Below are 16192 nucleotides of genomic sequence, written 5' to 3' on the forward strand. Positions count from 1 at the left end.
AAACAATATCTGCTTCGGATCAGTCAGTGGCTGAAAAGAATGGATTTTTTATCAGTTGAAACACCTGTATCATAATGAAAATCTGTTTCATACATTATGATACAGGTTCCAGCCACGTGATTCAAATGTTATAAAATACCAATACACGTAATCTACAATTACTTATTTTAGAAGATACAGGCTCCAATTAAAATTACTAAAAAAAAGATTTTTTGTATGCTATAAAATTAGGTGAATTTAATAACAAAAAATGCCAATCATTTCAAACTGCAAACAATGAAAAACCCTTTAAACAAGTAATCAAGATATAGAACAGTCATACTGTAATATAAAAATAATAAAACTGTATTCATTTTCATTATGACAAAGTGAATCAAAACAGAAGAATACTTAACGTAAATCTGTAAAGTACACATTCAACAGAACAAATTCCCATCTAGTGCTATAGCTTTAGAAGGGAAAGTATTGTAATTTGTCCGATTTGGGCATATGCGGTTTTCACCAAATCTTTACATTTTGACACCTAAGGATCCCAAAAACTGGATAGAAATCTCCAGGATGTTCATATATACGTGTATGTTTGGTGTTGTCCTCTAAATCACCTTATATCTCCAGAACTACTCAACCAATTTTGACCACACTTCATCAGATTACTTTTATGTATGGGGATGCCAATACATTTTCAGCTTACAAGATCAAAAAGGTGAGGCTATAGAGCAAAGCCATCCTCAGTATCTTGATTTCATGTAATTAAGGTATTATTTTTCTTAGCACATTTGTTAACGATACAAAAATATTTGCCAAAAAAAATGTTTTTACAAAATCCCACCTCCGCTCCGAAAAATGCTTTAAATAAACTAGTGGCTAAGCAGGTACACTGCTTCAATAGTACCAACTCTCACACCACAAGGAGCGCTAGTGTAGCACTGATACACAGCTGCTGCAGTTATCTGCTACATTGCGATGTCACAGCTGAATGGCAGAATTAAATAAATGAATAATATTTAAAGGGTAAAAAAAATATTTAAAATGGCCTCTAGTACCGCCACACCGACGCGAATGAAATATAGTAAGCGTATACACTTTAATTAAAATCACCGAATTAAATAAACAAAAAATATTGTATTTAAATAAAATGATAAATATTTTAAACTAAGTTGTGTGTGTAAGTCGTGCATCGGAAACAACTGTTTTGTCAGGTTTTTTTTATTTCTTACGCCGTGCATCGGAAATAGCCGCGTGACTGTAAAGTCCTACAATTATGTTGTCACCTTTTCTATTATGGGATTTATTTGTTACTAAAGAATTCTACACCAGCATTTCTTTCCAAGCACAGTCTTATTTATTAATATCAAATTGACTATGCAACAACTGCACAAAATGACAAACACGTTGATATTTTTAAAAAACACATATCAATCTTTTACATATAAATAATGAAGAGATTTGACCTTTGTATACTATTCAAACACAAAAAACTAGACCTTAAAAAATTACATAATTAAAAAATAAACCCTGTAAAAACTGTTATCAAGTTATGGAAACCTGGTTAGGCCTCAAAGACAATTACACTGAGCTGTATTAAAATTATCAGATTAAAGATCAAAATTTGAGTATTTTATATCAATTTATGATTCATTTTATAATTCTGTATTATGAAAAAAAAAATTCAAATACGGGCTTAAGGAAAATATTCAATATTAAATGGATTAACATAATAAAAAAGAAAGTCCTCAATGTGGCACATGAGGAGAGGAATCAAATACAAATAAACTATCAAAAAAGAAAATGGAATGGTTTCATCTTTTGAAATGAATCTAACACAATTGAGAAAGCTTTACATGATGCAGAAAAAGCTAATATCACGTAGAGCTTTACATGTTATTGGAAAGCTTTACAGGTTAGACATATGGAAAATATGAATAGAAAAAAGGGATATGAGGCGTGTAAATCATGGAATCATTTGTGGAGAATAAGTGGTACTGCTTATACTCCCGATACAGATCAGCAGGAAATAAGTCAAGAAAAACATACTCACTGTTGTTAAATTGTTTCAGCAATGCTGATATAAAATTATTTGCCAACAATATATATTATTTTTATTTAAATTATTGTTCTACAGCAAATTAATTAGATTTATTTCCATTTTACAAAGACAAAATTTTTAAAAAGCAGATAAAACTTTTCCAGTACTATCCTTTATGTTCAACAGCATTTTAAAATGGAAATAATACAATTAAATAAAAATGTTCATTAAAATTTATTTAATTTTAAATATTATCATGAGGTTAATAATTTTGTTAAATAAAATTAAATAAATAAAAATTATGAATATTAATTATACTAATAATAGTGAAAATTCTGTTTTCATCAGGAACAGGAAACAGATTTGTCCCACAATTGTAAAAAGATCATTTCAGGCAAGCCTCCAAGGTATGTTAAGCAAACCTTTAGAAATCAACTTGTCAACTGCAAAGCATACCCAGGAGCAAAGATTGATAACAATCATAATTTAGTGATAATGAAATATAGATTTGGGTTTAAGAACCTGAAGAAAGGATGACAGATGAATCGGTGGAACTTAGAGAAGCTTGAGGAAGAGGTGGTAAAGAATATTTTTGAGGACATCGCAAGAGGTCTGCGTAAAAAAGATAAGGTAGAAAATATAAAAGATGAATGGGAGAATGTTAAAAAGGAAATTCTTAAATCAGCAAAAGTGAACTTAGGTGAAACAAAGAGAACTGATAGAAAAATTTGGATATCAGAGGACATATTGCAGCTGTTGGATGAGCGTAGAATGTATAAGAATGCTAGTGATGAAGAAGGCAAGAGGACCTACCGACAATTAAGAAATACTATAAACAGGAAGTGCAGATTAGTGAAAGAAGATTGGATTAAAGAAAAGTGTTCAGAAGTGGAAAAAGAAATGATCATTGGTAATACAGACAGGGCATACAGAAAAGTTAAGGATAATTTTGTGGTACATAAATTAAAATCTAATAATGTGTTAAATAAAGATGATACAGTGATTTATAATATGAAAGGAAAGGTCGACAGGTGGATGGAATATATTGAAGAGTTATATGGAGGAAATGAATTAGAAACTAGTGTTATACAGAAAGAAGAGAAAGTCAAAGAGGATGAAAAGGGAGATACAATACTGAGATCTGAATTTAATGAAGCATTAAAAAATTTGAACGGCAGAAAGACTCCTGGTATAGACAGGATACCTGCAGAATTATTGTGCAGTGCAGGTGATGAATCAATAGATAGATTATACAAACTGGTATGTAATATTTAAGAAAAAAGGGAAGTTCTGTCAGACTTCAAAAAGAGTGTTACTGTCATGATACCAAAGAAAGCAGGAGCAAATAAATTGAAGAATACAGAACAATTAGCTTAACTACTCATGCATCAAATATTTTAATAGAATTCTATACGGAAGAATTGAGAGGTGAGTGAAAGAAGTGTTAGGAGAAGACCAATTTGTTTTTAGGATAAGTATAGGGACAAGGAAAACAATTTTAGTGCTCAGGTTAATAGTAGAAGGAAAATTAAAGAAAAATAAACCAATATATATAGCATTTATAACCTTAGAAAAGGCATTTGATATCGTAGACTGGAATAAAGTCTTAAGCATTCTAAAAAGTTTAGGGTTCAAGTATAGAGATAGAACAATTACTAATGTTTACAGGAACCAAACTGCAACAGTAATAATCGAAGAACATAAGAAAGAAACCGTAATAAAAAATAGGGAGTCTGACAAGCATGTTCCCTATTCCTGTTACTTTTTAATCTTTACATAGAACTAGCAGTTAATGTTGTTAAAGAACAATTTATATCCAGAGTAACAGTGCAAGGTGAAAAGATAAAGATGCTACGATTTGCTGATGGTATAGTAATTCTAGCAAAGAGTAAAAAAATTTAGAAGAAATAGTGAATGGAATGGATGAAGTCCTACACAAAAACTACCTCATGAAATAAACAAGAACAAAATGAAAGTAATTAAGTGTAGTAGAAATAATACATATGGACCACTGAATAAAAAATAAGAAAATAAAAGATTATGGGGGTAGAAGATCTCTGTTATCTGGGAAGCAAAATTACTAAAGATGGACGAAGCAGAAGGAATATAAAATGGTAAACAGCACAAATGAAATGAGCTTTCAGTCAGAAATATAATTTGGTTACATAAATTTAAATGTCAGGAAAACATTTCTGAAACTATATGTTTGGAGTGTTGCTTTATAAGGAAGTGAAACCTGGACGATCGGAGTATCCGAGAAGAAAAGATTAGAAGCTTCTGAAATGTAGTGCTACAGGAGAATGTTAAAAATCAGATGAGTGGATAAAGTGACAAATGAAGAGGTGTTGCAGCAAATCAATGAAGAAAGAAGCATTTAGAAAAATATAATATATTAAAAGATGATTTTGATTTGATTTGCATGGCATTTCTCCCGCCCCATCCCATTCGGTCACCCTAAAGTAAAAGACCGAATGTCTTTGCCACAAACGGCTACTGAGCCTCAAATCAGTTTAGCGACCAGTGTCCTAACTAGCTCCTAGAAGTAACCTAATTGAGTTTGTGAACTAAGTACGGTGTCACATATCACTTGCTTCGTGTCCCACTGCTCGCTTGTCATATATCGTTAAAAGATGAGACAGACTTATATGCCACATATTAAGGCATACCGGAATAGTCATTTTGATACTGGAAGTACAAGTAGATGGGAAAAGTTGTGCAAGCAGGCAATGTTTGGAACATGTAAAACAAATCGTTAGGGATGTAGAATGTAGGGGGTGTACCGAAATGAAATAACTAGCACTAGATAGGGAATCTTGGGGAGCTGCATCAGACCAGTCAAATGACTGAAGACAAAAAAAAATTATTTAATCACATATCTATCTGAGGAAGTCGATATTAAATAAACACCAATCAAAATAGACAATGATGATTGATATAATGTTTGTCTCTTGATATATACAGCATTAAATTTAGTAAAAAAAGTTTTAGGTTATTTATTTATTTATAAATATTTTTATAATAGTGAGATCGTTTACATTTGAACTGTTGGAAATATTCTAGGGATAGCAAAGCATTGCTCAAATTATTTTTAAAATTAAACAATATATTATACTGACCATTATCACAATTATCACTGTTCATCATTAACTGATTGAAATTTACTTCAGAAACTGACTGTTTTTGTTTAATATTTAATTTAATATTATATCGATGCCAATCTAATTTATAATGCTGTCTTTGTTCTATTTGATCGATAAATCCTACATTACAGAACGAGCAAAATTTTACATCTGGTACCAGATTATTCGATAAACACACACTTGATGTATTTGTATTTGATACAGTCGACGGCAAAGTGACGGTGGCATTGATGTCATTTAAGTTTACTAATTTTTCTGTTGATGAAGGTAGCAATGCTGAAATAAAAAAAAAATTGTATTATAAATAAGGATAATAAAATTAATCACTTGCTCACAGAAATGCTAGCAACATTATCATTCACTAACTTTTCTAAACTACTACAATAGTGGGATGGTCTTTTAGAAGTATAACTGTTATAAACTGCCTACTGATTTTCCATTAAAAATACTAAATCACACTTGCAAAGAATTTTTTTAATTTTATTCTTATTATGGTGGTTGATTATTTTCTTTCATCGTATTACTTTATTTGGTATCTTAATAACATAATAAATACAAACTCTATTGTAAATAAATTATCCATTATAGATTTCAATTCCCTCAGTGCTCTTCTCACCCTGACAATTATGTCAACAGGAGAGCACTCATAAATTTTCAAATACTGGAACATTTGATTTTGTATTACATCAGACTGTAAGAATATAGTTCACAGCCACAGGCAGCCGGGTACATGACAATGCTACAAAAAATGCACATTCATTTCAATGTTTACATCATTAAAAAGCAAAACTTATCTGTTTCATGGTAATGTTTAACTTTTCTTTTACAAATTAGATTTTTTGTGACGTAATTTAGTTACCACTTATCTACGGATATTCAAAAGCAGGGACCATTTTCATAATGATTTTTATCATTTACACCAGTACCCTTTCGTCAGATCATACCATTTACAGATGTGATAATATCTTTCATTAAGAAATACGATAACAATGAATACTTAATGTTAACATAAAATATAGGCCAGATTTTAAGTTAAAACAAATTCTATATGAAGGGACAATTTTTTATTTCTCCCAAAAAAAGCAATACCAGAATGGTATTCCAGCACCGGTGAATCCCAGTACATAAATCTAATTAATATATAACAACGAGGTATTCAACCCAAAAGCAACAAATACCTTTTACAAATAAGTAGTAGTTAAAAATAATTGTTATTTCAGAAACTACCAGATATAATGAAATAAGTTTTTTTTTAAAATTCACAGACTCGAAATGTTCTTTTCATACCTTATAATGTTTCAATATGAGCTTCGTCAGTCGCTCTACAAACATCCAAACTGAAAATCTATTTCTGCCAAAGTTCGCTGGATCATTGCAGGCGTAACTGTGGCATTAGCAGCGATGCTCCATCGTCTTAAATGCTGTACATCCCTGATTTTGTATACAATGTTTTTAATGCATCCCCATAAAAAAAAATCGAGGGGTGTCAAATCTGGGCGTCTTGGAAGCCAAATCACAGGACCGGCCCTACCGATCCCATGACTAGGGATCTCTTTGAGAGCGTGTCGAATACGTAGGCTAAAGTATGGGAGCACATTATCTTGTTGAAACATTACAGCGATGTTACTTTCTCGTTCAATTTGGTCAACTTGCAGAAAAGTGTACAGATGTAGCATGTATAAATAAACATTGCCTGTGATAGTAGGCTCATGAGAAAAAAATGGACCGACCAATCACACGATCAGATATCAAACTGCACCGCATGTTTATTTTTGGAGATTCTGTAACATACTCAATAATTTCATTGGGTTGCTGAGATTCCCATATCTTAAAATTATGTTGGTTGACACAACCACTGATATGGAAAGTCATTTCATTCATAAACATAACAGGTTTTAAAAATGTTTTATCATCAATTTTATTAAGAATTCTACTTCCGAATTCAACACATTTAGGACAATCCGTAGGTTTAATTTGATGTTTATAAGTAAAAAAAAACATTTTGAGTTGGCATTTTTAAAAAAAAAATACTCATTTGATTATCTCTAGTAGTTTCTGAGATATCATTTTTTTCAATTGCTGCAACCTTTTTCGATTTCCCTATACTATAAAAATTGGATAGTACACTAGACTCACAACTTTAATGGTCAGAATAAATGCAACAAGCTGAGGTTTATGCAAAATTTTAATATTAAAACATTACCCTCTCTAAATCTGCTTATATTACAAATTATGAAAATACTTTATACTTCAAACAATATTATGAAAATATTCTAATTTAACTTATCATTAAAAGTAAATAAATCTATACTAGAAAAAAAATTATCACATCAGGCAGTCAATTCATATTTCATAACTTTGTCTAGCAATTCTGTGTAAATTCCAACTTTTCACACCAAATTGTAAATTACTGGCTACTTGAGATAACAATAAGAGTTCACTCGAGATTACAATACTTGTATACATGTATGTAATAAGAAGGTATATGTTTCATTTCATACATATTTTGGTACTTATGTATTAACGCCACCGCAGCTTCAGCTTTATTTAAAAACAAAGTAGTCAATCGGATTTCGGTGGAAAATGGGCCGATATAGAGTTTAACATAGATTCAAAACAGTCTCTTTATTAATTTTAATATAATTTAACCAAACTTAACCTACGCTCGCTTCGCTTGCTAACCTTGACTAATTAACACCCTAATTTTTTGAGTATTTATTTAATAAATTCAGTAATTATTGTTATTTAAATAATAAATAATTGCATTAGTCAAGGTTAGCGAGCAAAGCGAGCGTAGGTTAAGTTTGGTTAAATTGTATTAATAAAATAAATAAATATAAATAACCATTTATTAAAATTAATAAAGAGACTCAATAAAATAAATACTCAATTTTAAATAAAGCTGTAGCTGCGGTGGCGTTAATACGTAAGTACCCATATTTTATATAAATATATATTAATCACCATTAAGGCAATAGGTACCTTTTTTATTATTTTTACAAATTAAGTAATTACTTGACAACGATTACAAAATACTAATTCTATGAAATGTGACCTAGAGTAAAACATAAATCCAGATTACAAACAATTACACATTATTCATTTCATTTCTTTAAAAGAAAAAAAAAATATATATATATATACAAATTTTTATATTTTATGTAGAAATAAAGTGTTGTGAATTCTTGGTAATTTATCATATAGAATTAAGACTTTTTTAAATCAAAAAATTATCTCTCTTTTACTTCTCCACATTTAATATTATTAAATTTCTATTTACAAATTTATAAATATAAATAATTACAACCTTTCCGGGTTAATTCACCGCCACCCGTATTAGTTTTACTACACTATGAAACGTTAAAGTTAGTTTTACTTAATTAAGGAGGGATTAAAATAGGAGCATGTGCAACAAAGGGAACAAGTAAGGTGGTGGTGAATTAACAGGAAGGATTCAATAATTACTTACAACAAAAAGAACGCCTTAATAAATGTCAAAATCAGGCATTACAATACGGTAAACAAATCAGAAGACCTGTACGCATCATAATATAACTTGACTTTGAAATTACTGAAATATATCCTGTTTTACTGAGAAAAACCTAGTTTCAATAAAAACAGATGAAAATACAAATCCAAAAATAATAAAATTCTTTACAAATAAGATAGGACTGAAAAAAATGCCAGATTCAATAAGAAAAAGATCAGCCAAATTTTTCATCCATTACATGAGAATGAATGATAACAAGCTCACCAAGCAAATTTTTAACTACATTTACAACAAAAAAAAAATTAATTTAATCAGCAATAAAAAAAGATCTAAAGAAAATGAAAACATCTGAAGAAATAGTACAATAAAGAACAACGTTCTACAAATCGGTTCAAGATTTCAGGAGATTCTAAGAAAAGGAAAAAGATCTGAACTAAGTGTTTATCAAAAGAAAGAAGACAAAAACAAAGCAAAAAATTAATTATTGGAAAACCAGGAAAGAGAACATCCAGAAATGAATGCAGAATGTTGCTTCACGTGATCTTCAGTTGGCCAAATTAAAAAAAAAAATTAATTAACTTGGGTAGGTTAGGTAGATTTTTAAAGATTATTATACTAACTAAAATCACTTATTTTATAGAATTAAAAACTAAATTTTCAACATTCCTATTTAAACTAAAACAGAAATTAAAATAGTATATTCATTTGTCAATGTTTGTCTAAATTTTCTAGCCTAACAAACCTTTTTTAAGCTTCTAACATTCCACGCTCCGACTTGTAGAATGTTATTTTTTTAATTTTCTGGTGACCCCTTCCTTAGTAGTTCCCACCGGGAGATCCGAACGGGGGACTAGTTTAACTCCGGAATATTTTACCAAGGAAGGCGCATCATTGGTATATGCAAATGCAGAGAGCCACATTTTCTTTGAAAAAAAGCAGCTGTAGTTTTCCATTGCTTTCAGCTGCGCAGTACTCAGAGGACTGAGTGATGTTGATATGGCTGTTTAAGTCATTGTGACTCACGCCCCTAACAACTACTGAAAGAGCTGCTGCCCTCTTTCAGGAGAAAAGATTATGGAGGTAGAAGAATTTTGTTATTTGGAAAGTAGAATTACTAAAGATGGACGAAGCAGGAGCGATATAAAATGCCAAATAGCACAAGCTAAACGAGCCTTCAGTAAGAAATATAATTTGTTTATGTCAAAAATTAATTTAAATGTCAGGAAAAGATTTTTGAAAGTGTATGTTTGGAGTGTCGCTTTATTTGGAAGTGAAACTTGGACGATCGGAGTAACTGAGAAGAAAAGATTAGAAGCTTTTGAAATGCGGTGCTATAGGAGAATGTTAAAAATCAGATGGGTGGATAAAGTGACAAATGAAGAGGTATTGCGGCAAATAGATGAAGAAAGAAGCATTTGGAAAAATATAGTTAAAAGAAGAGACAGACTTATAGGCCACATACTAAGTCATCCTGGAATAGTCGCTTTAATATTGGAAGGACAGGTAGAAGGAAAAAATTGTGTAGGCAGGCCACGTTTGGAATATGTAAAACAAATTGTTAGGGAAGTAGGATGTAGAGGGTATACTGAAATGAAACGACTAGCACTAGATAGGGAATCTTGGAGAGCTGCATCAAACCAGTGACTGAAGACAAACCAATGACTGAAGACAAAAAAAAAAAAAATGTTTGTCTATAATTGGCAAACGACATAATACTTAAAAATCTAATCTTTAAGAGAACAAATTTTAAAAAGTGTCAAAATGCTGAATTTTTAAAATTAATTGTAAATGAACTCAAAATGGAATAAACTTGTAATCGTACCAAATTCTTTATAGTTTAGGTAACATTGAAATTTTTCCTAAGACGTCAGTGAAATGGTGCAAGGAATGAAAAAAAAGAAAAATGTAAAAGAAAAGAAGAATAAGATAAAAAAATTTGGCCAATATACATTAATGCTTAAATGCATTCAGTGGAATATAATCAGAGGCCGAGAAATAAAAACTCGTAACAAAAAAAAATTTTTTTTTTTTTTGTTAATGGTTTAATTCATCACATGAACTTAAAACTTGTGTATGTGGTAATGTGCAGTACAAAGCCTTGCAGTGTATGAAAAACCCCACGCTAACTGGGATTCCAACTCATGACCTTCCATATTAAAGGCATATCAAACACTGCAACTCTCCATCCATGAAGGGAAGCACAGTTTTAGTTTTCAATAATGAAATTAATTTCTTTTATCTGATAAAAAAATAACCAATACATTTATTATATGTCAACAGCTTATTTTACCATTAAGAAAACTGAATTAATAAAATATAACACAACATACCTCTAGGATCTAGTCATTTGATACAGGTAATATTCAATATTATTTTGAATTCTAATAACTAAGTATAATTAGGACTACTGTAAAAAATAAAATTTTACAGAATATTTCATGTATTTTCATAACAAGGTTGTAGATGAAACCAGAAAATGAAAAGGCTCGTCTGCCTTTTTTTTTCTTGGAGTCTTGAACGAGTCATTGGATCTGCCTTGCATATAAGTAGTAAGTTAACAATTTACAGATACTGAACAAGAAGATGAGTCCTTGAGTATATTCACAGGTAGCCCTCCCCAATATTCTACAGTAGTGCCTATCTATTCGGTACCATCGCTCTAGTACCAGAATGGTCCGCACTCTACTATAAAAATTCTGGCAGCCTCAACAAAAATGAAGCAGAAATCAAACTACATCCCCGTAAATAAAAATGGGAAGTAACTAGATCAAAAAAAAGGAAAAAGAGATACTGAAAAAATTTAAGCTCGGAACAACAGCCCTTTTCAGGCAACAAGTACCACCCTACTTGCAATTCCCTGGACACTCAAAACATTTTTATTCAGATGAAAGGAACACAAACTATTTTTAATCCAGACATTAAATTTTTAATAACAACATTTTTTTTTAAACATAGATTACATAGAAAGTACTCTATTTTTAACTACTAAGTTAGATAGCTACTTTTCACTAACAAGGGGTATTTTTGTTTATTTTATTGTTTTTTTCCATTTTAGTGGTAGACAAGACTATTTTTTTCAGTAACCTGCTTTAGAAATGAAACCCAAATAATTATTGGTTTTGTATCAGAATTTGAGGTAGGCTTTTATTAAAAAATTATAACCTCACTGTTCCCATTCTAAACATTCTGACAAATTATCGAATCATAAACAAAAAAAAACTTGGAAACAAATTTTATAACTTTTTGAAAAATAAATCTTAGTTTCATTCAATCATTTTCAGCTCTGTATCTTTATGATAAAATAATTTCTTTTTATTTTAAAAACAATAACCAAGATTTATGCATTTTTAAATATGTAAATCCAAAAAACTGACTATTTCCATATTTGTGGAGTACATAATGAAAATTGAACAGTGAAATTATTGTTTTGTGTTGTTAAATAATGAAATGAATTTTGTTTTCATTTTCGGATTCCCATAATTAAGGGGAACCATTCGCGTAAAATTAATTTTTAAGAAAATAATCTCTAAGTGATGACAGTTAATTTTTAAAATCGATCTAGATAATGTAGATAAAAAACACCCATAACTTCTTATCTGAATCAGGACATAGCTAAAAAAAAAAATATACGGTCATTTTTAGAGAAGGGAATGAATATTAAATAACATTTTTTGGTATTTTATCTTGAAAAAAAACTTTTGTAAAAATAAGTTTTTTATTAAATTGCCGAGGTAAAAAATAAAAATCTTATTTTGCCCAAAACACCTTTGATTAACCAAATAAGTTTTATTTTCACAACAAAAAAAAAAAAATTGGAACATTATGATGAATGTTACCTTATACAACGCATTTACAGATGTATAATACGAAATGGTTGTTACTTATTCTCTTTATTATTTTGAAAGCAAATTTAATATACTCAGAGTGGAAATAGTTCATTTTAAAGTCAACAGACTGTAGAATAAAATTTATAAAAAAATTATTTTGGTCTTGCTAATGCAGCATCAGTACTCAACCAACAAATTTTGAAAATAAGTAACATGGACAGTTATATTGGTACTCTTTAATAACTGTTAATATACAACATCAGGCCTTGAAAGGAAAATAAATCATCCAAGCATAGATACAGATTCTTCCAGGAAAAATCCTACCATCCCTAAAATTGTTGTAGATAAAAAACAAGGTGGATTATAACATCCTTTACCCACCGGATTTATCTAGTGGTGAACGCGGCTTCGCAAATCAGCTGATTTGGAAGTCGAAAGTTCCAGCATGTCCTAGTAAAGGCAGTTACTTTTATATGGATTTGAACACTAGATTGTGGATACTGATGTTGTTTGGTAGTTGGGTTTCAATTAACCACACATCTCAGAAATGGTCAACCTGAGGCTGTGCAAGAGTACACTTCATTTTCACTCATACCCGACGGAAATTACCAGAGGCTAAACAGGAAAAAGGAAGGAAGGTTATAACATCCTAAATATAAATGTAATTTAAGTACAGTTAAATATAAAGTCCAAAATAGAATTTACAGGGATTTTGTTCTAAATTATAACAATTGGAGCCATGGGAGGATGACTAAGATCCTCATTGTGAATGAAATCAAAGAAATATTGAACGAAGAATTCTAACACAAAATAAATTGCTGAAAAAGAGAATTATAACAAAATATACAGAATAATAAACACAACAAAAACTCCCAGAAAGTGGGCATAACTGGTGCTATTATTTTTAATAGCATGCTATGCTATTTTTTTTTTTGTTCACAAGTATAGTAACTGATATATGGATATCATCTAAAAGAAAATAAAACATAATTGAAACCTTAGATATATTTATTTGTTTTAGAGCAAGTGTTGGATAAGGATATGGACATGAGTGCTGAAAAACTGAATGCAAGGGCTGGTTTTCTGCATATCAAGTGGTTGTGGATCAATCCCTCAGCTGACTTTCCTGGACGAAGTATAGCAAAATACGATTTACTCTTTTACGTTGTGTAAGTTAATAACTGGAATACCACTGTTAACAAATCCATTGATAAGTAATGGTTTTTGACATGATAAGCATTCTGTTATAAATAACTGTATGTTTAATACTTCCACTATATTATTAACCAAATTATTACCCTTGATTCTGAATGGCGTGATACCCATAAAGGTATGACTTCCATACAAAGTAAATCAAATTAACTAACAGCTTGAACTATAAGATTAAGCAGCTGACAATGGGCATTTTTGTTGATAAGAATGCCAGGGCTGGATAAGAATCTGTGTTTATAGTAATTAAGTTTGTATGCTAAACAGTTTTGGAAGTAGTAGAATTATGGTTAATGTGGATTGTGGGACTTACATGGGGTTGCAGCGACTTTTTGGAAATAATGATGTATGGAGATCAGCAGCAAACTAATCCCTGAATTGACAACAAAAGAAGAAGAAGGATTACAAAAATATCAGATATAAAATGCCAAAATTAGTTTGTAAAATGTCATAATTGTGTTGGCATGAAGTATCTCTTTATGAATTATCAATAAATCACCTAGACACTTAACGTAGGCAATTCCACAATATAAATATAATATATAAATTATTTCTATTTGTTCATAGAATTTTAATTTTAGTGCTCAAACTGTAATCTTTTAAATATATTCTGAGAGAGTGAGAAAATGACAATATCTTTCCTTGAAAGGGGTAAACACAAAAAAAAAAAAATTAAAATAGGGCAAAGCCAATGTTAAGATACCAGCAACCTGCAAGTTTACTTAAAATCATTCTGTTATTACTTATAAAATACAACATAAAATTACTTTGCACACACAAATTATTTTTATTATACATTACATGCTTAGATAATATATCTAAAGATACATACAATCTTGGGTATTTCTTGCATCATCAGTTGACATTGATTGTGGTATAGAAGTATTAAAATTCAGTTTCATTAACTTTGAAATTCTAACATCACTTTTGCAGTTACTATTGCTACAGTCAATGTTAATAATATCATTATATTCTTTTACATTAAAAATGGAGCACAATTTAACACTATTACTGGTTGGTGCCGCTGATACTTCTGGTTTATCCATGATTTTCAGAACATTTGCATCACGATACAAAAGAGTAATATATACCTTCTTTAAAATTTATACCTGAAAAACCACAAAAAAGATTATTTCAATATAAAAGTGTTCGGTTTAGATCTTTTCTTTAATTACATATTCTAACTTCACTTAAGATTACATTCAAATTCTAAAGTTATTTATTTTGGCCTATTCTAAGATACCTACCTGACTAACTAAATATATTGCAGGCTGCAGTTACTTTCAAACCAGTTAAAATTATTTATCAATATGTATACGCATGTGTTAACACCTACTAACATTAAACCATTAAGATCCACATTTCAATCTGAAAACCCATCATTCATCTACAAAAACTGAGGAAATAAGGCTTTTAAACAACTTATTTGTTAATTTCTTAAATAAATAGGTTTTATTGTTTTCAAATAAACAACAATATTATAAATCAACCAGTTCATGGATACTAAAATCATCAATTTCATAAATCTAATATTTCCTGTAGAGAAAATTGTACTTCGAGAAATAACGGGCTTATAAAATTTAACAAACATAGCAAATTATTTAAGGGCTAATTAACATTTTAAAACGACCACGTGGAAAAATTTGGAATTTTCAGAAAAAAATTAAAATACATAGCAAAATCTGAACCACTGGCATTGGAAAGATTGTTAGAAATAAATAAAAACGTACAGCTATTTTAAACATTAATAAATACATAAAACTGGTGTTTGCTCATTCCACTACATTTAAACAATCTGTTAGAATTGATGAAGTGATACATTCAGTTTGACTTGAACAGTACAATTTACAAATACTTCGTACAAAATGATAATTTACTTATAAAAAAAGGTCAGAAATAAACATAATAAGCAAACGTAGTAATAAATTAAAAGCTATACTTAAACACGTCTCACGTAATATCTTTAAAAAAAAATCAAAACTAAACTGAAAACCAGATGGAAACCTAACCTACAACGGTAGTATGAAAAAATAAGAAATTCTTAACTCAGCTTGACAATAGCTAAACTACATACATAAATATACGCGAAACTAAAAAGTCTAATGATCCCTATTAAACTGACCATAATTTATGTTGGTAACAAATATTTACTCACATAACCACAAACCTATTCACGCACTCAGCTGACAAGCACGTTTTACGAAAGCTCACTGTCACTAAAACCTGTACGTATACAGTTTGGGTAACCGTTAACTCGGACATATATGAACCACTTACAAAGTTGCATTACTGCTGTTGTTCAGGGCTTAGTTAAAATAAAACATATTTATCTCATAAAATCTGAAATAAATAATGATTTTTTGGCATATTCAAAAAATGAAATTTAAATTAAACGTTTTCAAAACTAAGCAAAAATATTACTAGCAGTAAAAAAGTAAAGAAATAAAGAGTATTACTTAAATGTTAGTCATTCAAAAAAATACTTTACTTTCAATCTTAC

The 16192-nt window shown here is 29.9% G+C and overlaps 1 protein-coding gene across 4 annotated transcripts in view; it reads right to left on the bottom strand.

Moving 5' to 3' along the window:
• Positions 1-15921, bottom strand: part of LOC142334106 (tRNA endonuclease ANKZF1-like) — a 47277-nt gene extending 31356 nt beyond the window's left edge. The window contains exons 1-4 of one of the 4 annotated variants that reach the window (XM_075381807.1): positions 15815-15871; positions 14940-15060; positions 14525-14801; positions 5143-5442 (exon numbers count right to left, since the gene is read on the bottom strand). In XM_075381807.1, coding sequence (XP_075237922.1) covers positions 5143-5442; positions 14525-14738 — 514 coding nt within the window. In that variant the 5' untranslated portion in view covers positions 14739-14801; positions 14940-15060; positions 15815-15871. Of the gene's footprint in view, positions 1-5142; positions 5443-14524; positions 14802-14939; positions 15699-15814 lie in introns of those variants that run through there. The other 3 variants (XM_075381809.1, XM_075381806.1, XM_075381805.1) reach the window with 3 other exon arrangements.
• Positions 15922-16192: the final 271 nt, after the last annotated feature.

The sequence above is a fragment of the Lycorma delicatula genome, chromosome 13, assembly GCF_047948215.1.
Source record: "Lycorma delicatula isolate Av1 chromosome 13, ASM4794821v1, whole genome shotgun sequence".
Lineage (NCBI taxonomy): Eukaryota > Metazoa > Arthropoda > Insecta > Hemiptera > Fulgoridae > Lycorma > Lycorma delicatula.